At 34.5% G+C, this 19,866-nt stretch overlaps 1 protein-coding gene across 7 annotated transcripts in view; it reads left to right on the top strand.

Moving 5' to 3' along the window:
* The window catches only part of AGMO (alkylglycerol monooxygenase), a 400,045-nt gene that overhangs the window by 232,002 nt on the left and 148,177 nt on the right, over positions 1 to 19,866 (top strand). For all 7 annotated transcript variants that reach the window (XM_047851087.1, XM_047851089.1, XM_047851083.1 and 4 more), the window contains one exon: positions 1,969 to 2,074. In XM_047851087.1, coding sequence (XP_047707043.1) covers positions 1,969 to 2,074 — 106 coding nt within the window. The remainder of the gene's footprint in view (positions 1 to 1,968; positions 2,075 to 19,866) is intronic.

Below are 19,866 nucleotides of genomic sequence, written 5' to 3'. Positions count from 1 at the left end.
TAAATAAGATAAAATAGAAATTTCCTTTTCTTTCCCTTGGAACCTACCCAGATACCAATTTTAAAAAATAGCTTATACCAATTATATAGCATTATTTTACAAGGAGAAAAATTTTAATTTGATTTTATATCTTATTCACAAAAAGATAAGTCACATTACTTGAATACAAACAAATCAAAAATTGTTACCCTGTTTTAACTGAGTTTAAAATACTTGAAAAAATGTTCTCTTCTTTTGTATAAAAATTTGTATTCAGTTTTACAGAAACAGTCATAATTAATAGATGCAGAACAGTGGTGCCTGGGTGGCTCAGTAAGTTAAGTTTCCAACTTCGGCTCATGTCATGATCTCATGGTTCATGAGTTTGAGACCCACATTGGGCTCTGTGCTGACACCTCATAGCCTGGAGCCTGCTTTGGATTCTGTGTCTCCCTCTCTCTCTGCCCCTCCCCTGCTCACACTCTCTCTTCCTCTCTCTCTCTCTTTCTCAAAAATAAATAAACATTAAAAAAATTAAAAATAGATGCAGAAGAAATATTTAAGTTAAATAAATATACTACTTTATATTTTCTTCACTTTTTTCTTTATACCATTATAATCTAAATTAACTAATCAATATGTCTGTATTATGAGATTAATTCAAGAATATTTTAGTCAAAAAATTCACTTGTCATAACAATACTATTTACCTGTTACAAAAAATAGTTATCCAACAAATGAATATCATAAGAAGCTTATTTTATGCTAATAAAAAAAGCTGTTCATTCCAATCATTACAAGATAATTTGTAAACACTTACCTGTGCTTGATATTTGATGCTGTTTCAAATACATAAACATGCTTAGTTCACTTATTTTAGAGTTTGAATTTTAAGAATACCATGCATACAAAAAATGAACGTCACAAAATAGATAACAAAGGACTATAATTGTGCTACCTATCATATTAGGCATAATCATACATTATCCATTTTCCCAATATTTCAGAAATTGACAGTTCATTATTTTAGAAGAGTTAAAATCTTCCTTACAAGTCATTTTTTTCTCTTTTTTAAATTATTTTTTATTTTGAGAGAGAGAGGGGGGTGGGCTGAGGAACAGAGAGAGAGGGAAAGAATCCCAAGCAGGCTCCATGCTGTCAGGTCAGAGGCCGACATGCAGCTCCATCTCACAAATCGTGAGATCATGACCTGAACCAAAACCAAGAGTTGGAAGCCTAACCCACTGAGCCACCTAAGCACCCCTGCAAGTCATTTTTAAAATGAATGAAGTAATAAATAAATAAATAAATAAATAAATAAATAAATAAATACATACATACATACATAAATACATAAATACATAAATACATAAATACATAAATAAAATGAATGAAGTATGGGGTGCCTGGGTGGCTCAGTCGGTTAAGCATCGGCTCAGGTCATGATCTTGCGGTTCGTGATTTCAAGCTCCATGTCGGGCTCTGTGCTGACAGCTCAGAGCCTGGAGCCTGCTTCAGATTCTGTGTCTCCCTCTCTCTCTAACCCTCTCCTGCATGTGCAGTCTCTCTCTCTCTCTCTCTCAATAATAAATAATCGACATTATTTAAAAAAAATCAAAATGAAATGAAATGAATGAAGTATAAAAGTATTTAGTGAGTGGCAGGAGTCTCACTTACTTTGGATCCTAGAAATTTAGTTCTTTGATATTTTATTTATTAATTGAGTGTATGCTTCATCCTAACTCATCAGTGCTCAAACTAAGCAATAGATTGATTAGGAACTGATTTTCTTTAAAAAGAAAATGCATTTTATTTCTTAGTGTGATGGCTGTTTTCAAACCACCTCAGAGGCACATGCTCCTTAAATACATTAACATACCGTGTATTTCTTGAAAATTAGAAAAAAATGTGTTTCATCATATGAATTATAACATGTAAACATACAAAGAACATATTAAAGCTAATACATGTCAATGATATTTATTTCAGACCTAAGGCAGCTGTACTGGAAACTTTCCGTTGCTTGGTGTTCTTAATGTTGTGTAGATTTGGTCATCTGAAGCCTTTCACTCCTTCTTTGTCATTTGTTTTAGAGGTAAGACATATTTTTTTAGGTGGCTTAGCACAATTATACAGCTATCATATGTTTAATCTTTTCATTCAACAATGTTTTGTCTATCTTGTGACTAGTACTTATGGGAAACATTTACCTATTCATTTACTTACCATACCATATTAATTGTGTCACCTGGAACTAGTTAATATTGTGGAGTTTCATTTTTCTGGTGTTAAAATATGTATTGATATCATTAACCTCATAGACTTGTTGGACAAATTATATTGCGTGATGTTTATGAGGAAAAATTCAGTCACATAGTTGGCTTTCAACAAGGAAACAAATAATTTTTTAAAAAGTTTTTGGCAGAGATCCTGCCATTTGAGATTTTTTCTTCTTAGGTTTTTAAGGTGGTTAAAACATCTTATCAATTGCCCACAAAAGATAATGATTCTATAGAAATAAAATCACTGATGTCACTGAGATTTTTCTACAAATGAAAAATTTAAGTTATAATTTAACCTTCTCTGATGATTAAAACTTCTCTTCCAAGAACTTCCAAAAGCTTTTGGGTATATATTTATTGTTTCAGATCTCAGATGCGTGTTAACAAAATCTTTAATCTTATCACTAAAGAGTTAATGCACATAACTTTATTCTTTTAAATTAAGGTTTATATTGTTTAACTTTGGTGCTGATCAGCCTGCTAACATGCCCAGCATATGTAACCTTGTTTAAGTATGAAACATAAATGCAAATATTCTCCCAGTATTGATGGAAAAACTAAAACAGGCAGTTTTATAAATTAGTAATGACCGTAAATTGGAACAAGCTCTTTGGAAAACAATTTGGCACCACCACAGAAGGCATATGAATATAAAAATGAGGAAGGGGAAATTTATATATACATATATACATATACATATATATCTGTATGTATATGTATATGTATATACGTGCATATATATGTTTATATATATACTTTATAAAAGTTTATATATATAAGTTTATATATACAGTTGATATAAGTTTATATATATATACATACATACACATATATACATATATGTACATATATACATATATACATATACATATATATGTATATATGTATATATATATGTAAGTTTATATATATAATGTAAATATATGTAAATATATCTGGAAAGGTAATAAGAACTTACTGTATGGTTGCCTGTGGGAAGGTGAATTATATGACTAGGATTAAGAAATATGAGGAAGATTTTCCATTAAGTTAATATTCTTTACTACCTTTAAAATTTCTGCACCACCTGAATATATTTTCTACTTTAAAAGTCATGCAAATTTAAAAAATGAAGCATAAAATCTTAGTATCAGGATACTAGATATCATCTAATTGAATGAATAGTGCATCTAAATAGGCACTAAATAAAGTTTATGTATTATGTACTTTTATCTTTTCTTGAGAATACAACTTCAAGCAAAATGATGAAGCTTAAATTACATTTAATCAATGAAATTTGTAAATATACATGCCAAAAATATGTATATATTTTCACACTCTGCATGAGGACAGATATTATAATTATAGGTATGAAAGAAACCAGTACCATTTAGTGAATCTACTCTTGGGTATATTGTAGTAGTTTATCTTCAATGCTCCAGAAACAAATGGAAAATGTGGGTTCTTTAAGGCAGCCATGGTATAAACAAGTGGAATATATGCTTGGAGAACTACACTGCATTTGAGGTTCTTTGATGATGGGATAGTGGAGGACAGTGTGGTGTGTCCAACTTTTGAATATGATGAATTTTAGTGGTGAGATGCTGTCCATTTATTTATTTATGTTAAGTCAGTAGGTAAAAGTTAGTGGTTAAGATTTGAGCTTTTAAGCCACATTGACTGAATTTGATTTCTAACCCAGGAAATTACTACTGTGTCCTTGGACAGTTATTTATCAACTTAAATAATCTTAGACTTACTTTCCTTATCTATAAATGGATAAGTAATAATATCTATCTAATAGGATTTTGATTAAATGAAAATCTGTATAAGAGATTTGGCATAGTGGTTAACATACAATACAAGCTTAATATATATTATATCCTATTATTATTATCACTTTTATGAAATTGAAGATCCCTTGGAATAATTCTTTGGTTTACCTCAGGATCCAAAAGTCAAGTTTGGAAACAATTGGCATGGTGGATATAGAGGAGCAGTAATGTGGAATCTAAAAGTCATGATTATGAATTTTTAGTTCTGACTCTATGACATTGGACTCTGTTCTTCAGGTTGTTTACTTGCCAAATGAGAGTTAACATACACCTAGATTTTACTATGTTCTAAATGCCCTACTCCTATTACTTCATTTAATCTATATATCAGTGTGACTCATGATACGGTTACTATTATTATTTGTATAATGAAAAAATTTTGAGCTACAGAGAGGTTGAAAACTAGTTTGAATTAATATAATTAAGAACTGAACAAGTCAGGATACAAACTCAGACAGTCTGACACTGTAGCTCTTAATTATCTAGCAACATTTTCTTCCATGTAATGATAGCAATATTTATTCACCTCAAGGAATTTAGATAAAAGATATTTTTACAGTGAAGCGAAAGTACTTTACAGAACCCATTCCTGCCCATCTAGGTACACATGTAGCCTATTCTTCAAGAGTAAACATTGGCTGTGATATGCCTATTAAACATTTCTTTAAAATGGTGTACTAATGCTATCTATTTCTTATGGTTTGTGGATAAATTCAATGACACAAAGGGTACCACATAGCAAGTCCTTGATACAATTTGGTTATTATCATTGTTCATATTAATATGATTATTCTATAATTATCATTTAAAATATTACTACTGCTATTATTATTAAGGTATTATCATCATTTTTATTATTAATGATTGAATTTCCATGGTTAACACTGAATAAGTCTTCTCTGACTGGAGGTCAATAACTATATGGTAAAGACTGGGCAAGTATTTTATGATCAGCATTTCACTTGTGAAGCAGCCTTTTCTTCCACGTTTTCTAAAGTTAAAAAAAAAAGACTAGTTATCAATTCTTTTACTTTTTAATTTAAATTCAAAATTTAAAAAACTAGTTATCAGCTCTTACATTCTTAATAAATTTTTTAAGTTTATTTCACTTATTTTGAGAGAGAGAAAGAGAGCACAGCAGGGGCAGAGAGAGAGGGGAGAGAGATAATCCCAAGCAGTCTCTGCGTGGTCAGTGAGGAGCCTGATGTGGGACTTGAATTCCTGAACTGTAAAATCATGATCTGAGCGGAAATCAAGAGTTGGTCGCTTAATCAGCCGAGCCACCCAGGCACCCCAGTTTTTATATTCTTAATTATGAATTTCAAATTTGTGTTTTCCTCACATTTCTTAGAACTTTACATGAATTTTTACCAATTATCATAGTATTAGTAAAACTATTCTTTGCCCACATAAGGAGTTTAGAAGCCTAATAAATGGCCTGAGTGACTCCATTCAATAGGAATCAGGGGTTACTGACTTGCAGTGATTATACTATGGGGACACAATGTTCTCATCATTTTTCTTTGAAGTTATCTTTAGAATCAGTGTCATTGAAGCAATTAATCCCTTCTTTTATAAATTAATGTTGTATTTATTGGCAACATCAACTTGTAGCCCTGTGACTCTTCTCTATTTATCTAGAAGGCTGGTTGGAGGCTTTCTGTTATACTGCTTCATTAAGTAAGTCAAATGCCATAGATTTGCATGATAACAATCCTTCTACACTAAGCAAACACGCTGCTGGCTATACTTACAACTTTAATCACATACACACAAGCACACACAGAATGGAAAATTGACCTTATGTTATTTTGTACTTAGGTTATAAAACAGTGCTTAGGTAGTTATAATTCTGAGCAGAAGTACAAAGTAGAATTTAAATTCGATCCTGTGACCTGTTTGTGGAAGATTTACTCCCTTTAGCTTTTTTCTTTTTTAATTTGAATTTTAGTTAACCAACATACAGTGTGTTATTGGTTTCAGGAGTAGAATTGAATAATTTATCACTTACATACAACATCCAATGCTTGTCACAACAAGGGGGGCTTGTTGTTAAAGGCCCTTCTTAACACCCATCATGGATCTAGACCATCTCCCACCCACCTCCCTCCATCAACCCATAGTTTGTTCTCTATCATTAAGAATCTATTATGCTTTATTTTCCTCTCTTCTCTTCCTCACCCCTTCCCATATATTCATCTGTTTTGTTTCTTAAATTCCACATATGAGTGAAATCAAATGATATTTGTCTTTCTCTGACTTACTTATCTCACTTAGAATAATACATTCTCCACCTGCATTGTTGCAAATGGCAAGATTTCATTCTTTTTGTTGGCTGACCAATATTCCATTTTATGTGTATACCACATCTTCTTTATCCATTCATCAGTCGATGGACATCTGAGCTCTCTCCATAGTTTGGCTATTGTTGATAATGCTGCTATACACGTTGGAGTGCATGCACCTCTGAATCTGTAGAATCTGTAGTTTTGTATCCTTTGGGTAAATACCTAATAGTGCAATTGCTGGATAACAGGGTAGAAGACATGAATAGACACTTTTCCAAAGAAGACATCCAGGTGGCCAACAGATACATGAATAATGTTCAACCTCACCCATCATCAGGGAAACACAAATGAAAACTATGATTAAATAACACCACACACTTGTCAGAATGGCTAAAATTAACAATACAAGAAACAACAGGTGTTGGCAATGATGAAGAGAAAAGGGGAACCCTCTTGCACTGTTGGTGGGAATGAAAACTGGTGCAGCCACTCTGGAGAACAGTATGGGGGTTCATCGAAAAACTAACATGAGAATGATCCTACTATTCTCTTTAGCTTCTATGTGCAAGAATATGAAGTAAGGGAGGGGTGCTGTGGCTATTTATAAACATAACTAACTGCTATACAAATGCTTAGTGGTTTATTTAGTGTGTGCAGTGGTTAGTCCATATCCTTGTACATTTCTTTAGCTAGGTTGGTTATAATATTTTGAGCACCAACTCATATGCTTTTTTTTAACTTTTCATTCACAGTAAATCTGACAGAAAACATTCTTTCATTCATACATTTCTCACTAAAATACAGCACACACATTTTTTTTTTCTAGTAGCCAAGTGTAATTTGTTCTAATATATGTCTGTGAATTTGTGGTTATTTAATTGTCTTCCATCAGTAGCTTTAAAAATGTATAAACTTGGGGCGCCTGGGTGGCGCAGTCGGTTAAGCGTCCGTCCGACTTCAGCCAGGTCACGATCTCGCGGTCCGTGAGTTCGAGCCCCGCGTCAGGCTCTGGGCTGATGGCTCGGAGCCTGGAGCCTGTTTCCGATTCTGTGTCTCCCTCTCTCTCTGCCCCTCCCCCGTTCATGCTCTGTCTCTCTCTGTCCCAAAAATAAATAAACGTTGAAAAAAAAAATTTTTTTTAAAAATGTATAAACTTGATGAGCCTTTAAAAGGAAGATTACAAAGTCAAAGATGAGTAGCTATTTTTATTAAGTGTATAGGTCTATAAGATAATAGCAAATGCTGTTTACAGATATTTTGATCCTATGTGTATTTTGTTTCATATAACTTCTTACTTAATTGAGGAGATAGTTAAGGTACTAGAAGAAGCATTGGCTTTGAAGTCAAATAACCTAAGTGTCATTCCCAGCGCTGCCAAATGGTTATGCGGTCTTCAGGAACTTTTCTAGAACAACCACATCTTAGCTCTCTTAGCTTAGCTCCCTCAGCAAAAAGGAGAATAAACATCCTATGGGGATTGTTTTGGTATTAAGGAGTAAAGGCAATAGAGTCAATAGAATCTAGCATAATACTTGGTATTTAAGTAATGAATCTTATCAATAATAGTTGTATACATGTGTATTATACACATGCATTCATACACAAACTACACACACAAATTTAAAATGTTTTTAAAACAAGATCATTACAAAAAATGAAAAAAATAAACCTGAGAATACCTGGTTATTATTGGCCAAATAATTTGAGTTGATTCCAAAAGAACGTGCAATGACTTTCTTAAATTTTTTTTTAATCTTTATTTTTGAGAGAAAGAGAGAGACTGAGTGAGAGCAGGGCAGGAGCAGAGAGAGAGGGAGACACAGAATCTGAAGCAGGCTCCAGGCTCTGAGCTGTCATCACAGAGCTCGATGCAGGGCTCGAACTCACGAACTGTGAGACCATCACCTGAGCCAAAGTCCGACACTTAACCAACTGAGCCACCAAGGTGCCCCAAACTTTGAATTAAGACTTTGGAAAAAACGTAAAATCTAATTTCCAGTTTTTAGTTTAAATCATTAAAATAGAAACACATCACTGCTGCATGGTAAACCAATTTGTATCTGCTGAAGATGTGTGCAAGAGCTGGGTAGAATTTGGACAAGTAGGGAGGAAGATGGAGGGAATGTACCTTGACTAAAGGGAGAGTACAGTGAAAAGTCTGGAAGCAGGGGAGACCATGGACTGTTTAAGTGATGAGAGGAGCCTAGTAACAACAGCCCAATGTGTGGATCCTGATAGGAGGTAAAAAAATGCCCACAGAAGATAGAACCAGCTTGCCTAATGCTTTAAATGGCAGGCAGAAACGTTTATTCAACACTTACTGAACACCTGCCCCAGTAAAAACAGAGCAAAAGCCCTGTCTTTGTGGAGATTAGATTTTAATCAGTGTATTAATTTTTGATTGCTGTGTAACAAATTACCACAAATTTAGTGGCTTAAAACAACACACATTTATTATCTAATAGTTCCCATGGGTCAGAGGTCAGGAGTAGTTTTGCTCAGAACTCTGCTCAGCGTCTCAAGAGACTGCATTTAAGGTAAGTATTGGCCAGATTGTGTTCTCATCTGGAGGCTCAACTACGGAAAAATCCACTTTCAAACTCATTCACGTTGTTGACAGAACTCATTTCCTTGCAGCTGTATGACTTAGGGCGCCAGCTTTTTGCTGGCTTTTGACTGGAGACTGCCCTCAGGTCCCAGAGGCTGCCTGTACGTCCATGCCACATGGGCTTCCTCAACATGGCTGTGTACTTCATAAGCCAGCAAGGAGGAACTTGTTTCAGGAAGAGCTCAACCCCTCTTTTAAGAGCTTTCAGCTGATCAACCTAGGCTCCTCCAGGATAATCTTATGTTTTATCAAGTGAAAAACAACTAATTTAGGACCTTATTTACATCTGCTATATCTTCATCTATGCCATATTCTGTTGACTAGAAGCAAGTCACAGGCTTCTCCTACACTCCAGGGCAGGGGATTGTACAGGCTGACAGGTCATATACAGCCAGGGTAGGGACTATGGGCCTCCCTAGTTGCTGTCTGCGATAGTTGAGGAGGGTGCAGACAGTAACTCAGACAAACATTTATATACATATACACATATATTTATATTCATGTATATGGTTTATTAGATAATGCTAAGTACTATGGTGAAAAATCAGAGATGGAGAAGGCAAAATTTTTCTAAAACATGGTACCTAGCAAAGGCTGGTGGCATTTCAGTTAAGACCTGATATGAGGGCAAAAGCCATGTGGATTCCTGGGGAAGAGCAGATAAAGGCAACATCAAGTGCAAAGATGCTGAGGCGGGATGTACCTAGCATGTTCTTAGAATACTGCACATGTTTGGAATTGAGTAAGCAAGAAGGAAAGTGGTAGAAAATGTGGTCAGAGCAGTAGCAGAGGTCAGACCACATAGCTCCTTTCGGTCTTGTTATTATCCATTTTACTCCAGCTGAAATGATTCCACCCAGAGAGTTTGAGCACAGGAAGTGTATCAGCTGACTTACATTTTAAGATCACTTTGATGGCTCAGTTGAAGACAAATGAAAGGGGGTAGCAAGAGGACTAAGGATAGCAGTTAGGATGCTATTGTAAACATGCAAGTGAGAGAAGCTGGCATCCCAAAGAAGGTGAGAAGTCGTCAGATTCAGGAAGGAATTTTAAAGTAGAAAAGGTAAGTTTTGCTGACAGGTCAAATGAGAAAAATGGGGAAACAACAACAACAAAAAACGAAAGACTCCAGTGGTTTTGGTGTGAGGAAATAAAAGAATGGAGTTACCCATGAACTGACATGGGAAGAATCTGGTAGGAAAAGCCGGAAATGGGGATAGATCACCGGGTTCAGTTTTATTTGATAGGATTATGTTTATTGATTTCATAGTTATCTTCTTGCTGGTAGGGTTATTAATCTGTTCTGCACAAACACACAATTCAAAGAAGAGACAGTAGATGGTAAGAAAATACACCCACCGTTTATTACTGGTTATGTTTATGTGTTGTGACTTGATTTTTTTTTCTTTGTGATACTACATTCCTTCGTGAACATATATTATTATTAATCCTATATCGTGAAGTCTTTTCGTTCTTTAAGCCAAGATTACCTGTTCAGAGCTTTGTAATAGAAACTGAGAAAAAAAATATGTAAGAGATAGGTCTGGACAACCAGAGAGAAGTCAAAGCTTCAGTTAAAGACACTTGAATGCTGTTGGCAGTGACAGGGAGCAGCACACCTTGGATGGGAGAGATGCTTCCCCCAGCTGTGCTGTCAGAGTCCAGGGGCTTCTGTTTATTTGAGGTGTCACTGTAAAGTAACGGAACTGATGTCATGAAACCATGAGTTTTTAAAAATTAAAGCTATTTTTTTAGAGCAATTGAAGTTTTCCAGCAAAACTGAGGGGAAGAAAGAGATTTCCCATATTCCTCCTGCCCCTGCACATGGATAGCCTCTTCCATTACCAACATCCTCTACCAGAGTGGTGCATTTGTTATAATCAATGAACCTAGGTTGACACATCATAGTCATCCAAAGTCCATAATTTACCTTATGGTTTTCTACTGGTGTTGAAAATTTGTGGTGTGGACACATGTATAGTAACAGATATCTATTATTATGGTATCATACCAGGAATTTCCACTGTCCTAAAACTCCTCTGTGCTCTGCTTGTTATCTGTGTGCTCCTTAGTCCCTAACATCCACTCATCTTTTTACTGTGCTCATAGTTCTGCCTTTTCAGAAAATCATATAGTTGGAATCAGATAGTATGAAATATTTTCAGATTGTCTTCTTTTACTTAGTAGTATGCATTTAAGCTTTCTCCATGTCTTTTTATGGAGGCACAGCCCTTTTGTTTTGTTTTCTGTGCTGAACAATTTTCCATTTTTTTGTGTATACCACAGTTTATTCATTAACCTATGTAAGGAAATTTTGGTTGCTTTTGGCAATTATGAATAGCAATGCTATAAACACTCCTGTACAGGTTTTTGTGTAGTCATAAATTTTCAGTTCATCTGGGCAAATATGAAGGAGCACAATTGCAGGATCATATGATAAGAGTATGTTTAGTTTTGTAAGAAATCCTCAAACCGTCTTCCAAAATGGCCATACCCTTTTGCATCCCTGAATGAGATTTCCTTTTGCTTCCTATCCTCACCAGCATTTGGCGTTGGCAGTGTTCCAGATTTTGGCCATTCTAATAGGTGTGTAGTGATACATCATTGTTTTCATTTGCATTTCCCTGTTGACAGATGATGTGGAGAATCTTTTCCTAGGATTATTTTCCATTTGCATATGCTCTTTGGTGAGGTGTCTGTTAAGATCTTTGGCCCATTTAAAAAAATTGGGTAGGTTTCTTATTGTTGAGTTTTAAGAGTTCTTTGTATATTATGGATAATAGTCCCTCATATGTGTTTTTAGGAAACTCTTCTGTTAGTCTGTGGCTTGTCTTGTCGTTCTTTTGACACCGTCTTTTGCATAGTGGAAGTTTTTAATTTAAAAAATTCAGCTTATAAATTATTTCTTTGGATTGTGTCTTCGGTGTTATGTACAAAAACGCTCCACTATTCCCAAGATCATCTATGTTTTCTCCTATATTATCTTCTAGGAATTTTATACTTCTGCATTTTTTAATTTAAATCTGTGATTTTTGAGTAAATTTTGAGTATTTTTTTAATGAAGTATGTAATGTCTGTCTAGATTCATGTGTGTGTGTGTGTGTCCATTTCTTTCAGCACCATTTGTTGAAAAGACTGCTCCACTGCATTGTACTTGCTCCCTTGTCAAAGATCAGTTGACTGTATGTATGTGCGTCAATTTCCTGGCTGTTTATTCTGTTCCATTGATATAATTGCCTCTTCCTTCACCAGTACCACACTGCCTTGATCAACGTTGCTTTACAGTAAGGCTTGAAGTCAGGTAGTATCAGTCCACCAGCATTTTCCTTCTCCTTCAAAATTGTGTTGGCTATTCTGGGTCTTCTGCCTCTTCATGTAAACTAGAATAAGTATGTTGATATCACAAAATAATTTGCTGGGATTTTGATGTTGATTGCATTGAATCTAGTTGGAAGAACTGACATCTTGACAATATTGATATCTTAACATGTTGACAGTATAGATTCATATCCATGAATAGGGAGTATCTATCCATTTATTTAGTTTTTTATTTCATTCTTGCAGTTTTATAATTTTCCTCATATAGATCTTATACATACAGTATTTTGTTAGATTTATTACCTGAGTAATTATTATTATTATTATTATTATCATTATTATTTAGTTGTAATATGAATGGCATTGCACTTTTAAATTTCAAGTTCCATTCATTCCTGGTATGTAGGAGAATGATAGACTTTTTATATTAATGCTGTATACTGTAAACTTGCCCTAATCACTTACTAGTTCTAAGAGTGTTTTGTTGATCCTTTCCAATTTTCTGCATAGATAATCATGTCATCTGCCTAGCTTAGCAAGAAAGGAATAGAACTAGGAGTTTAGTTGCTGGTTTTTTGTTTATAGATTTATTACTAAAATAATCAGAGAGCTTCAGTTAAACTACATCCATATATAAGCTTTTTGGTTATGTCATCATTTATTTAAATTTTTACCAATAAATATCATAGGTAATTTTAGTTTTAAAATGCTGCAGTTAGGGGCGCCTGGGTGGCGCAGTCGGTTAAGCGTCCGACTTCAGCCAGGTCACGATCTCGCGGTCCGTGAGTTTGAGCCCGCGTCAGGCTCTGGGCTGATGGCTCAGAGCCTGGAGCCTGTTTCCAATTCTGTGTCTCCCTCTCTCTCTGCCCCTCCCCCGTTCATGCTCTGTCTCTCTCTGTCCCAAAAATAAATAAACGTTGAAAAAAAATAAAAAATAAAAAAATAAAATGCTGCAGTTAGTATTCTAAGTGGTTTGTAAATATTATTTCCTTAAATACAACAACTTTATACTGAAAATGCTACTTTAAATCACATTTAACAGATGAGGAAATTGAGACATTAAGAAGACAAGTAAGTTGCCCAAGGCCACGATCCTGTATATAAGAGAGACAGGATTCAAACCCATCTGGAACTCGAACCTGCAAACTGCAAGACAATGACCTGAGCAGAAATCAAGAGTCAGATGCTTAACTGACTGAACCACCCAGGCACACCTCACTGTTAGCATTCTTTAGGGCCTGGATCCTGCTTTCTTCTCTATCCACCCTTACTCATTTCTACTTTTGTGGACACTATGCATGTTGTGTTGACTCCCACATTTTTATGCCTGGACCAGACCTCTAACCTCATCTGTAGACTCATACATTCTATTACTTATTTAAGATCTTCTCTTGAATGGCATAGGCACATCATACAATTGCATGTGCAAAAGTGAGCTCTTCATGCCTTTTCCTACATATCTTTTTCCATCTCAGTAGATTTACATCTGAATAAATAGGTGCCATAGACACTTTTGCTCATTTCATAAATCCAGGAGTCATTCTTGTTTTAACCCTCTCTTTTGCTACCCACATACACTCAGCAATTTCTGTTGCTTCTACACTAAGATACTAATTCAACTTCATCCCCCTTGTCACAATCCTAATTGAAAGTGCTAGCTTATCTTGTTAGGTCTACTACAGTGCACTCCTAAATATTCATCACTTTATTCTTGATACTTTCCAATATGTTTTATATGTATAACACCATGATCAAATTTAAGTTAAACTGCTAAATAGGTTTAAATGCACGTAGAATAAAATCTAAACCATTTCCCATAACTTCCAAGGCCCTAAGTGAAGCATTCATAGACATACTCACTTCCCATAGCTGGCTCATTCCTCAATCTGGGAAGTCAAGCTAATAAAAAGAATATATGGATAAATAAAATTATGGCTGTAATATACAGCAGCTTACTTTATTTCTGATAGAGTCATGAGAAAGATTGTGTAACCTTTTTCATTAGGATTAGGAACTTCTTGGAAAGAACCTACTTCTGTAGAAAAGAAAAAAAAACAACTAATGATATATCTGCAAGTCACTTTGATTCATCTCAATATTTTTCTTTAATTATCTCATCTTTTAAAATTTAAATACATTCCTTGTAAATGGAAAAATTTTCACAATAGTAATAGAAAACCATAAAATTAAAAATACCCAGAAAGAGAAATACTCAATTTATTATTTATTCTTTATTTTGTTTAACGTTTATTTTTGAGAGAGAGAGAGAGAGAGAGAGACAGAGCATGAGTGGAGGAGGGTCAGAGAGAGAAGGAGACACAGAATCTGAAGCAGGCTCCAGGATCTGGGCTATGGGCATAGAGCCCAACATGGGGCTGGAACTCACAAACTGCGAGATCATGACCTGAGCCAAAGTCAGATGTTAAACTGATCGAGCCACCCGGGCACTGACATACCCAATTTAGAAGGTCATAAATTTTTGAAATAAAAATACTAGTAAAAATAATAAGCCTAATTCACAAAAGTCATATCTGAAAACTAAATCCTGATAAAAATGCCATTAAAAGTGATTATTCAACAATATGGGAATATTTGGCTTAATGCTCTTGTCAAAATCACTTCTGATATTCACGTTTCCATCCCAACTCCTGTTTTATTTTAAGTGTCATATTAAGTGTCATATTGAAGTGTAAGGTCAAAACAAACAAGTGAAATTAAGGTAAATAAATAACCTGAAAACTCACAGAGAGGTACTCTTTTGTCTCATAGTCACTGATTGTGGGTCCTAGAGATCAACCTTAGGGACACATTCAGTGTCAGAGGACACATAGACTTGAGCCATTCAGGAGCTGGGAATAGTGTGCATTCTTTTCAAAGCACCAAAAGGCCCTGCTAAGTGATGGGAGCAATGCTTTAGATCGTAGGGACCCTGGGTGGGGACTCAGTTTGGAGTGCAGAAAATCCCACTTGGATCCAAAGAGAATGTCTTTGGACAGATCCTTAGCAACCTTCTCCAGGGTTCGAACTGAAATCATATCAAGTACCACCATTAGAATGTATCTTGACCTTTAGGAAACATCCTCCTTGTTGTTGAACTCTGGAATCTAATTTGTCATGCCTTCTTTTTAGTTACCTTTTCAACATTATTATCTTGCCTGGGCAGATCTTTTGGAAAAAAAAAAAAAGGAAAAACATTAACCAAGTTTGACTGTTTGCCACCTGAGGCATTTTCTGTATAGAATTGGAAGCCAATACTCAGCCAGCAACAAGAGTAAGACTTTTCAACATTTATTATTTATTCAGTAAATGTTAAAGAAACACTGGTAGCACCTGCTATGTAGCTGTTACTCACCAAAATGGAGGAGAGCAAATTGCTGGAATTTTAACCTTACATAGAATGCTGAATTAAATATGTTTTGACTTCAGATGACAAAGCATGTATAATCAGATGCCCCTTGCTACCTAATTATTTGGTCAGAATACTTGAATCAGAAAGTGAAGGAAGGTTTAGAATCCAAGTCATGGATTCTTCTTTCTGTTTTTGGTAAAATTCAGCTTTCCTTGGTGTTTATCTTTGGTGCATAACCAACCAACACAAAATTATGGCTTATTTATTATTTCTCACCAATATATGTGAACTCCACTGTTTCTTTATCCTGGGCTCACTTATTGGGCTATATGTTTAGGGGAGGAGGCAGCTGGATTGGACAGTCACATGGGTCACCTGAAGACACTCAGTTTGGGCTGGCAATAGCACCTTTATTTTCCTTCCACACAACCTTTCAGTCTCCAGTGAGCCAGTCCAGGTCGTGAAATTGCAAGACCTTTTGAAATCAAGGCTCTGGAACTCAAAAAAAGTCACTCTGCCACATTCCATTGGTCACAGCTTTGGACCCGTCTAGCCAATGTTCAAAGGTGGAGAAATAGACTCCATCTCTTGATTGAAGAACAGTCAAGTCAATTGTAAAAGGGCACATGTGAACTTATGGCCATTATTCAACCTACCACATATGGGTTTTATATCACTTAAATTCATGGTGACTAGTTTATCACAGAGTGTAAACATATTCGTCTGAGGTCATCTCAGATGATTCATTTCAGTTTTATTTCGGGTCACATTATGAACGCAAAGAACAGATTGCACCCATTTTTTTCATGAAATATGTGGTAACTGTCATAAACATATTCATGGATTTAAGGGGAAAACCACACACACACATACACACATGCGCGTACACACACACACACACACACACACACACACACACACATACTGACCTATGAATATTCATGATATACAGAATTTTTGACTTACCTATTTTAAAATTATTCAGACGTCAAATATTTTTATCAACTGTACATAGTTTGTGTTTATGGGCAGTAGTTACATCAGTTTTAAATAATACTTCATATCAACTCATAATTATTTTTCTATTTTCTAGCATTTCTTATAATTATAGAAAATAGTTTTAAAAGATAATGAAATTAAAACCACTCAAAACTCAATATTACAATGTCAGTGAAGTATTATTAATACTGTATGATTCTCCCCCTATTTCACACTCCACAGGCAAAACTCTTATCTTATAATTAGTTCTTATCATTTCCATGTGTTTTCTAAACAAACCCTATTTTTTTCATGTATTCCTAAATTTATCACCAAGCAGTATTTGATTTAGTCTTATAAAATGAGTGCAATAAAATGGTATCATCCTGTATATCATTTCCTGCTACTTCCTTTAATTTACTGAATGTTTTGTTTCTAAAATGTATCCTTTTTTTGCATATAGTTGTAATTCATTCACTTTTATTGCTATAAAGTATTTCATTGTACAACTATATTAAAATACCCATTCTCTAGTGTTTGTTCCTAGCTTTTATTTTTACAATGCTATACTGAAAACTCATGCAGGCATCTTCTAGTGCACATGGCATTTACGGTGTTTCTCTGGGTTACACAGTAGGTGTAGATGGCTGGATTACAGGAAATGGGCATGATTACATTAAGAGAATGTCAAGTTGTTTTCCAATGTGGTTATAAAATTCACCACTACCAACATATACACTCCTTTACCAAAGCCAGAATTATCTTAACTCTTGTTCTTCTGTGGATTAAGTATCTCATTGCATTTCTAATTATCATTTTCCTGTTTTCCACTAAAGTGAATCATTACTTCATCTTTATTGGCCATTTGTGTTTCTTTTCCTGTAATATGTCTTGTCATGTCATTTACCCATTTTTCCATTTTGTTATTTTCTTCTCCCACTCTTTAGAAATTCTATACGTGAAGATACCAATCCTTTTTCATTTATATTTGTAAAATGGATATTCTCCCAGTTTGTAGTTTGTCTCATTGTCCCAAATTGAACACAGATGGATTTCATTTCATAGAGTAATGGCAAATAATAGTATATGACTTCCACATATGAAGATGGTACTACTAAATAATTTATTATTAGCAATTCAGAAAAGCATAAACTTTTTTCTATAGATATATCTATATCTATCTTCTATAGATATATCTAGCTCTAATTCCTCCTGGAACCATCATTATATATGTACATAACTCCTGAACAGGGCTATGAATCAAGGCTATAATTATGTAGAAATATAAAGCTAACATAAAATTTGAAGATTCATTCCACAATCATGGCTTCTTTAGCAAGTTTATAGACTACATGAATTTTTATTTTATTTATTTATTTTTTTATTTATTTTGGGACAGAGAGAGACAGAGCATGAACGGGGGAGGGGCAGAGAGAGAGGGAGACACAGAATCGGAAACAGGCTCCAGGCTCTGAGCCATCAGCCCAGAGCCTGACGCGGGGCTCGAACTCACGGACCGCGAGATCGTGACCTGGCTGAAGTCGGACGCTTAACCGACTGCGCCACCCAGGCGCCCCAAGACTACATGAATTTTAAATACATAGAGCAGGATTTCCCCTATCCTTTTGTAGGGAAGAATATTGAAATTTAAGAGTTATCCAAAATCTGTACAGCATAGAAAAACTGCTAAAATGCATTGAAATTCTCCTATATACATGATGCCATCTTACTGAGAATATATTTTTATATGACATAAGAGATTTTTATTTTGAGCAAAACCAACGCAAAATTTATGGTATAGCATAAAAGACACAAATACTAGAAATTTTTAGCAAATTCCTGTTGAGATTTTGTCATGTGTCCATGTAATAAAGCTTTGTCACTTTTTTCCTTCACCTTAAACTCAACAAGTCTCATTGCCGCTTTTAAAATAGTTTCATTTGGGGCGCCTGGGTGGCGCAGTCGGTTAAGCGTCCGACTTCAGCCAGGTCACGATCTCGCGGTCTGTGAGTTCGAGCCCCGTGTCGGGCTCTGGGCTGATGGCTTGGAGCCTGTTTCTGATTCTGTGTCTCCCTCTCTCTCTGCCCCTCCCCCGTTCATGCTCTGTTTCTCTCTGTCCCAAAAATAAGTAAAAAACGTTGAAAAAAAATTTTTGAAAATAAAATAGTTTCATTCTTTCACTCTCCCTGGCATCCTTGTAAGTATTCTTAGTATCTAAAGATATTTTTTCAGGGGTTATCATCACATAAAATTAACAAATGTTTACTCTGTTCCAAGTTCTGTGCAAAGAGCTTTATGTGTGTAATCTGATTCATAATCGCACATATCTTCTATTTCATACCATGTACTATCCTATAAGACAGGAAAATAACTAATGTATTGGGTGAGGAGCACGCTAAGTACTAGGTGAAAATAACCTCTTTGAGGTGATTTATACATGGCCCTTTAAAAAAAATACTGTCCACTTCCCATTACTCTTCTAAAAATAACTACTTTCTCTTGCTATGAGCAACACAATATGTGGTAGCCAAAATGAAGCAATATTAGAATACAGTACTGCTTTTTTGTTTTAATACAGTATTGTATTAAATACTATTTTAATACATATATGTATATGTATGTATATATATAATACATTATATTGTATTATGTATTATATGTATGTGTATATATATGTATATATATTATGTATTATGTATAATACATTATATTATATAATATATTATATATAATACATTTCCTGAAATGTATTGTCTCTTCTTTAGGATTTTAAAATATTGAATCTACATAGAAGAAACTGTTAATCTATGATAGTTTCTTATGTATCATCTTTTCCTATTAAAATGGTTAAAATTATGAGACATAGCTATATCTTATATTTGTACCCATCCATCTCTTTTCCTGTGTCCTTATTTGAAAAGCCCTTGCATGGACATCCACTAAGTGAAATTGCTTTAGCAAATACTTTAGATTGAAGGACATATTCACCATCAGGAGCTTTTTTCTGAATTTTAATATTATATGTATTTTATATATTTTATATAAATAAATAAAATTTATTATATAAATATACAAAATTTTATTTTATAATTAAAATTATTTATTTTATTAAAATTATGTATATAATAAAATTTATTATATATTTTATATAAATATATAAAATTTTATATATTTCTGATTAGTCTATCCTGAAATCATCAAAACAGATGTTTCAAGGAGAATTTTACATTGAAAATACTAAGTTTTTAAA

The sequence above is a fragment of the Prionailurus viverrinus genome, chromosome A2 (assembly GCF_022837055.1).
Source record: "Prionailurus viverrinus isolate Anna chromosome A2, UM_Priviv_1.0, whole genome shotgun sequence".
Lineage (NCBI taxonomy): Eukaryota > Metazoa > Chordata > Mammalia > Carnivora > Felidae > Prionailurus > Prionailurus viverrinus.
The sequence above is the reverse complement of the archived record's forward strand: the minus strand, read 5'-3'. Positions and strand labels throughout refer to the sequence as shown.